The following is an 8,168-nucleotide window of genomic DNA, read 5'->3' on the forward strand; positions in this document are numbered from 1 at the left end:
ATTCGTCGACATTGGAAAATAATATGGAGCCTACATGTTCACATCGTCGATGCCTTTACAAAACCGCCCATCAATCAGTTGCAATACCGTCCATCTTGTGGCTAATTATCGGAAAGGTTTTCAACATCTCAACTGAATGATGCAAAAGGAATTGCCAGTTATAAACACTTTTTGAGTAAGTAAAACATGTATTGAAATTATAATTCATTCAAAAATTACTCCAAATATTCTATCCTTTGACAAAAATCGAAACAAATACCTTTACGCAATTACTAACTAGTGAAAGTAATTGTTATAGGCATACTCACTTAAGTCTAATGATAGTATTTCATATAAAGGATTGCAAAAAACGTTATTTACGGTTCAATTACCGTCAGGCACTCAGACATTGCACCCAATCAATAGCATGCCACTTGAGACGTGTTTGAAAGAAAAGTAAAAACATTTTCTATTCAAAAATAAAAACTAAATAAATAAATGTTTGCATAATTTCTGCATTCAACGTACAACTTTCTTTTACTTTCAATTTTTTATCAGCAACGAAAGTACCAAATATATATAATGCAAAGACTACATACGAAAATGCATACATACATACCTTTCTTTAATCTTTCAATGTTTTGATTGTTGTTGTATACAAATTTTGCTTGTAAATACATACTTTTCTGATTAATTGCTAAAGTATTTTACGTTAATTTATGCTATATATGTACTAGCCGATTAGACACTCAAACCAGCCATGAGGGTGCATGCAGCTAAAAACGGCTAGTATTTTTTCTAATTTAATTTCATTTTCATTTGACGTACACGCTCAAGCTAATACATCACACTTCCAATCAATAAGCGTTATTTGCGGCTTAAAGCGTTTTTGGGGTGCTGAAGAAAGAAAAGAAAATGTTTTTATTTTGTTTAGCAAACGTGAAAATATCTCAACTGCAGCTAACTAACCCAAAACAGCAAATCGCTGCTCATTTTGTAGCTGTGTGTAATCGGTGTAGGGTGTTGGTTTGTACTGCATCGCTTGCGCATTCAGCAATTCGTCGGTCCATATCGCATCGAAGGAGTCTTGCAGCAATGCCAATAAGTGGCCGTATTGCGTTTGCAGCGCCGCAGCCACCTCATCGCGTTGCAATTCGAGTAAGGCTTTGCATGTGTCACGCACCTGTTGCTGCTGATTGGCTAACTTCATGACTTGATTGTACAGCGCATCGATAAGTGCGATATCTTCGAATGGATTGCCTGGCTTGAGACTAAGCAACTTTCGTTCGTGCTTTCGACGATTCTTGCTCGACCGGAATGTTTTGCTGTAAAGCAGGGTCGTGGATAATATAAATAAAATATTTCAAGAGATTAGTGTAAAGTTACTAACTACATATTTAGATTTAACTATTTTGTGGCTACACGTTTACATACATATTTGCGAAGCATTGAAGCGTAAAATAAAATATAAATCGAAAACAAGGAAAGTACTTATATTTCTATTTGGAAACTTACCCAGTGCCCTGCGAGCTGCCCGTGTAGCGTGATGAACGCAAACTGGTGGTATCAGACAGCAAATCAGCCTCATCAATATCGGGCTGGTCATAGCCATTCAAGAGGCCATCACGCTTTTGCTGGGCCAACACACGCACCACTTGCAAACGCTGCTTGTGTTCAACGAAGAGCTTTTCATCATCAGCCAATTGTTGCTGTAATTGTACAGTGTATGCAAGCAATTCGGGTCGTACTAGTTCATCTAGTAAATTTGCTTCTTCGATGTTTAAACGCGCCTCCAATATCGCTTCCAAGTAGAGATTACCCTTTAGTAGGCACTGAAGCGCTTCCCTAAAGTTCGTGCCATACGTTTTGTGCAGCTTATGAGCTATATCATAGCGACCTTGCTCCTGCAGCGCCGGTACCATAGATCTAATCACAAGTTAAAAAAATCTATGTCAAACATATTTTAATTGCATTTTTCTTGTACTTACAACGCCAACGTCGCTATATCTATGCCATCTTTTTGTGCCAGCATTAAAACGCGCCGCCAATCCAATACATGTTTGGCGCTGAGCAAGGCTTGTGTGAGATTTCCGCCACGCTCATACATAATGCTTGCACTATCGAGCTCATTTTTGGCGCGCAGATGGTCCGCGAATGCCAAACAGATCTGCCGCTGACATTCATCCAAGCTGTTTAGCTGTTCCTCTGATTTATTCTCTTCCTTAACCAACTTATAAAACTGCAATGCCTGCCGATATAGCCCATGACGTTTGATAAATTCCAAAGCTACATCGAATTTTTCGGCGCCGCATTTTAAAATATTTTCCAATGCCTTTACGTGACGCTTCAGGTGTTCATCAATTTTAAATCTACGATAGTTTACTTCTAGCTGTTTTAGTTCATTGAGGAACGGCAAAAATTCTTTGGGATCCTTTTGCGATTTTTGCGCAACGAAGAGCACCAGGCCGAAATCGTATGTGCCCAAAGCGACATTATACAATTCATTGACATCAACTAGATAGAGTAAATATTTAAGTGCTTCCTCGGCTGCTTCTTGAACAGGCTCGTCGGACTTTTTGGCTAATTCATTTTGTTGCTTTTTAACATGCCAAATTAGCTGCAGTGCTTGCTCCAGTTTGCCTAATTTTACATAAGCCGTAATGATGGGCGACCGGAAGCGTTCATGACCGCTTTTTGTCATATGCGTGCACAGCAATTCGCAGAGATAAACTACTTTAGACTCGATATTGAAGTCTTCAGGGTATGATTGTTCGGCAGCAGTGTAATTGCCAGCGTACATGGTTTTAGAGAAGTCCTTAAGTGAAAATAAAGAAAATTTTAAAATAAGCGATTAATGTGAATGCACATCGTAAACATACCTCGTTTTGAAGATCAGTCAGAAATAGATTTAGCCAATTCGGGTTTGTTATTTCAGATAAAAAGATATGTACATTATTCACGAATCTCACCAAATTGTGATCACAAATAATGTTCAAATTTATGCGCTGCTTACGCAACATATCGAAGGCATCATGGTAACGTTGTTGGTCCAATAGTTTCCCGATTATCTCCAGCGCCAATACGCGCGGCGAAATGACCTCCAAATTACCACGCGGCATTTGTAGCACGACACGCGCATCGTTTACTATAGTTGTGACTAGTCTGCCGCCCCGCTCCATATTACGTTTGTAAACGTTTTGCCGGGTGGACAGCAATACAAAGTTTAATTCGGTCAGTTTGGTGTACGCTAAGTAGTTTCCTGCCAGGCAGAAAGAAGTCACATCGCCGGACACCAGTTGGCTGTCTATATAAAGTCTTTGATTATTTAGCAAAGCGATCAGGCAATCTCCTTGTGCTGACTGTGTTTGATGCCATTCCATCTGCAGGACGTTTTGCTCCAGCTGTTGGTATGTTTTGTCCAATTTAAGGCTGTTGGCCGAATGAAGTGAAATTTGCTCTACTTTGCCATTTATGGCTTGTACAAAGCATTGTTCCAGCATGACAAAGCCCAAGCAGCTGCTAACCGCGTTGCTATTCAGCTGTAAGACAGCAGCTATGCTGTAAGCACCCACTAGCTCGTCCAATGCAATCAGCAGCACTTTGCTTTTTTCTCCAATGTTAACGGTTGCCACTAAACAGTTTTCTTCGAACCAGAACATATTTGCCAGCTCTAATGGTGGTCCACTACATAAATCTAGCTCAATTTGCATTTTTTGCATAACCGAAACTCTTTCGAAATCCAATGATTTTCCATCGCGATAAACTCGATACAATTGCAACTCTTCATTGGCATCGTAAATGCACAACTGTAACTCCTCGTGGTTATTTTTTGAAATAGCACATGCGTTTATATAAGCATCGGATTGAATTTCTTTGCTGCACATCGGCGGTGGCACAACAGCCTTGGAAAAGTCGGTCAAGAGTAACTTCTTGCCGTCGATAACGGCCACAATGCCGCTGCGTGCATAACGATCAAATTCAAATCGCCAGCGATAAATCAAATATCTGCCACTTTCCAGCCAAATATGCAGAGTTTTCTCCTCGCCTATCCTTTGATCCCAGCAGTGGCACAAAAGACGCTCAGTTCTATTAAAAGTGAGTACCTGCTTTAGATACCAATGATAATTACCGATGGTGTAAAGGTACAGATTCTGATTTTGGGTGGACGCATCCAACGTCTCTATTGCGAGTATGTCTGAATCATTACTCCAGCGGAGGCTACGAATAGGCTCGTCGTTTAACGAGAATGGTAATACGATTTCACGATGACGCAGGCCATTCTTTTCGAAGAGAGAGACTGTGCTCTTGTTAGGGAATATTTGAGGCATTGCGATCCATGTCCCCGATGGACGCCAAGCAATAGGTGGTTGCAAATCATTCCAACGCTCTGATATGTAAGTTAGGTCTCCCTCCTTGTTGAAAACTTTAAACATACGACCCGCTTCAGCACTAACGAAGGATACGGCAAAGTATGCGCCATCAGCGCGCCAGGTTATTTCTATGTCCTACGAAAATAGCATATTTTGGCAAAGGAAAATTCTGGGAAATCGACAAATAACTAACCTGCGGCAACTGCTCCACATTCTCGGGTGGCTTGAAATCGGTTGTCCTTTTTGCAGCAGCTTTGCCTTCCTTACCATGAAATTGTGTTTCTTTCTTTCCCCAACCGACATTAACGAATTGGCTATCCGGGTCGCACTGCTCCTTCAAAACATGCTCATGTATGACGTCATAGGTGCAAGTCATTACAACGACATTGCCCGATTTTGTAATGAAAACGCCAACCTCTTGATCAGGACTCCATGACATGCACTGCAAACCAACATCACAAAAAGTGCACTCATTTATGGCGCCAGTGCTGGGTGAAACAGCTAGCACTTCGCCCGCTTCGGTAGCTAGGCAAATTTCATTATTTAATGCCAAATATTCAGCAGCTACAATGCCTGGGACGGCGGCGATTTCCTTCGAAATGCCAGTAGATGTTTTTACCTCGTAAAGTTGAGAGTCGGTAACCACAAAGGCAAGTGAATCGATCTCTTTACGACTTGCATTGGGATCCAGCAGCAAATATTTCACATTGGACACCTTGCTGCTCAGTTGTTTACACGATTGCAACTTCAAATTTCGCATTTTAACATGAAAATATAACTCTTTAATAAAATTACGTATGAGAAACCAAACTTCACGAATTTATTGCAAGCGGCAAAGAAATGATAAATGGCCGAATACAGTCAAAACGTGCATGGACGTCAAGTTGTTGTTGACACCTAGGTGTTTTTGATTTGACACAATGGAACACTGCGGCATCTGTTGGACAATAGTTAAAGAAAACTTATCCGTAATGAGTCCACTTTTTTAGTGAATTATTTGATCCTAACCGGTTTAGCCAATACGCAAACCCTCGACTTTACAAATTCCTTTTGCGTCATTCGCAAAATCGTGGTGGGATCCACTTTCAAAGGTTGGTAGCGATGCGGGCGTGTTGAAGGTATTTTCCCCAAAGACGGCACGAAAATATTCGTTTCGCTGAATTTACAGACGCATTTGTCTAGAAAATATAATGGAATTGTTATTTAGCTTACTTGTGTTGTGCTAAAAGTGAAATTCGACATTTAAGTGTTAAGCAAAAAGTGCGAAATTTTTAAGAAAATACGTATTTGTTAAATTTGAGACCAGAAGGTGGGGCGAAGAATTTCTGTGGGTCGGTCGTTATTTGGCTGGTATTTTTTCCAATTGCTTGTACCTTATTTTTCCACTTGTTAAAAAAGGAAGAAATAAATAAATGATGTGAAAAATTCCACAACGACAGCAAGTAAAAATGAATGATAAGTGCAAATAATACGCTGAAATTTTAGAGCGAAAACCTTGCAGTAGAGTGAATGAATTGTGTGTTTTGGGAAAAGTTCAAAGTAAAGGTGCAAATAAAATATACTTTGCTAATATGAAAATTCCTTTGGCTGGAGAGATCTAACATATTCCTGGACACCTCTTGAATACACATACAGGGATTAAAACTGGGAAAAGCTTGTTAAAATCCACTGCGCTCCAATAAATAAGCAATAAGGTAGGTACCACAAAGTAAACTGTCCATTGAAAAACTAAGAAATTGCAGACGTGTAGGTATTTTATGATGGTTAATGGAGCCCCCCAACCCATTACCAGTATTGGTTGTTTTAACTAACGAACGCCATGTTAATCTGTCAACCCAACTTGCCTTCGTTTCATAATTTTAGCGCGTGGAAATGATCGAGAAGCCTCCAGGGCTGGCACGGTCCAGCAGCCACCGCCTCTTTTTTTTTTTTAATGTGTTGTGCACGCAATTATAGTGAAGCCAAAGGAAGTGCTGTAGTACCACAGTGCGGCAGTGGGACGTGGTTGGTGGTTTCTACATGTCATACTTATTGCGTAGCCACTAATACTTTTCGCAATTCGCTTCAGGGGCAAAAAAGGTGTAACCAAGGAACCAGCTATAAGTTGGAATAGCTACCGGAAACAGGATATTTGGAAGTACATTTATGACAGCTGTGAAGTAATCATTTTATCTTCCACGTCTGTCGGCACAACTCGTTCCAAGTAACGTATGTACATACATATGTACGTGCGTACGCTGTGGCTGACGATGGCCCAACATCGGGACTCATTCATCAGTGTCACAGTGGTACCTACCGAGTGCTAGGCAGCATGTACCTATGCATGAATCAGGGAGAAGTGTAAAAAGTGAAGTGTTAGAATGGCGCATCCACTACAGTAACAACAATATTATAGCTTCTAACAGGATGTGATGGCGGGCGACAACTTCGTTCGTAGTGGATTTAACGAAAATGTTTTCTGTAGGTTCTTTGCTTTAGCTATTACGCTTTCGTGCAACATACGCGCATCGGCGATATCAACAACAATTGTTAAGTGGGCTAAATGGGCGGCAAGATATACCTCAAAGGAGGCTGCTAGCATACGAAGCCTGGCGATTAAGGGAAAGTGCGTGCCGTACTGTGCGCAATTGCTCTTCCTTTTTCATAATTTTTCCAACAGTACAATTGTGTGCTCTATATAGATACGCATGTTTGCAATGGGCGCGCCTTTGATATGTTTTTTTTTTCTTCAACTCAAAGATTTTTACAGACTTTGGAGCTGTGATGATGATTCTTGTTGTTTTTGCTGGAAATTTTTAATTGAGCTTTGTTTGTAATTCACATTAAATTAAAAAGTTATGAATTTTGGACTCCAGTTTCGTTAAAAAAAAAAATATGTATATGTATAATGGCTTTAGTGTTCCAAATTTTTATATTACAAACCAAATACTTATTTCTTCTTTTATTAAATATTATATTATACTTACCCTTTTGGTCACTTTTATTGTGTAGTGTCTTTTTTAACAACAACATTATTTGTGCTCTTTGTTTATTTTGCATTTGTTATTGTTTTGAAGCTGCATGACATTTTTTAAGGTCAACTAGGTTATAATATATTTCATTTCATATAAAAAAAAAAAAACAAAACAACCAAATTTGTTTTAAAAACACTCGCGAAGCCCAAAGATGGGTACATATAATGTAAAATATTGCAAACACCAAATCCAAAATAAAATATTTAACAATTATGGTCAAATCACTTTTACGAGATTTTGCGTTGAATAAAAAAAAGAAGTCAACTAATGTATGAAAACGTTGTTTTATAAAATGGGGGAGCAGCAGCAGTGCTAAGCCAGTTTGAAATCAAAATAACTACATTTGTGTTTCTGCGTCAACATGGATGCCACTGTTTGCTGATGTTGATGGCGCGATGTTTATTTCTGCTGTGTTGGTGGTGTCAATTTTCATGCAAACTCATTCACCAATGTACATACATACATATGTACATATACTCACAACAATAAAAATTTCAATTTTATTTAACTACCAATTGTAGTATCGCTTAAAAACAAGTTAAGCGTAGGTAACATAACCTGTTCGATGTTGTAATGCATGTGTAAAAAACAAAAAACAAAACATAAAAGTGAAAACAAAAGAGTAAGATAGCAAATTTGAGTGATTGCCGACATAACGCTCAATGGATAAAAGCTGAATGGCTGATAATCTACAATCTACTAGCAAGAATTTATTGTTTAGTGATTGATTGTTATTTAGTAAGTCGGTCTGATTTCAGTACTAATTTTTGATTTAGAGTGCGAATAAAATATGTAGTAGGTATCG

The 8,168-nt window shown here is 39.1% G+C and overlaps 1 protein-coding gene across 1 annotated transcript; it reads right to left on the reverse strand.

The window, feature by feature from the left end:
• Positions 1–343: 343 nt before the first annotated feature.
• Positions 344–5,145, reverse strand: LOC118738638 (putative elongator complex protein 1). Its single transcript, XM_036469545.1, has 6 exons — positions 4,543–5,145; positions 2,859–4,484; positions 1,968–2,794; positions 1,495–1,905; positions 949–1,304; positions 344–876 (listed from the first exon to the last, which is right to left on the reverse strand). The coding sequence occupies exons 1-6, from the start codon at positions 5,107–5,109 to the stop codon at positions 812–814; spliced, it is 3,852 nt and encodes a 1,283-aa protein (XP_036325438.1). The 5' UTR covers positions 5,110–5,145; the 3' UTR covers positions 344–811.
• Positions 5,146–8,168: the final 3,023 nt, after the last annotated feature.

This window comes from Rhagoletis pomonella, unplaced genomic scaffold, assembly GCF_013731165.1.
Source record: "Rhagoletis pomonella isolate Grant_MI unplaced genomic scaffold, Rhpom_1.0 Rhpom_scaffold_00005, whole genome shotgun sequence".
Classification (NCBI taxonomy): Eukaryota; Metazoa; Arthropoda; class Insecta; order Diptera; family Tephritidae; genus Rhagoletis; species Rhagoletis pomonella.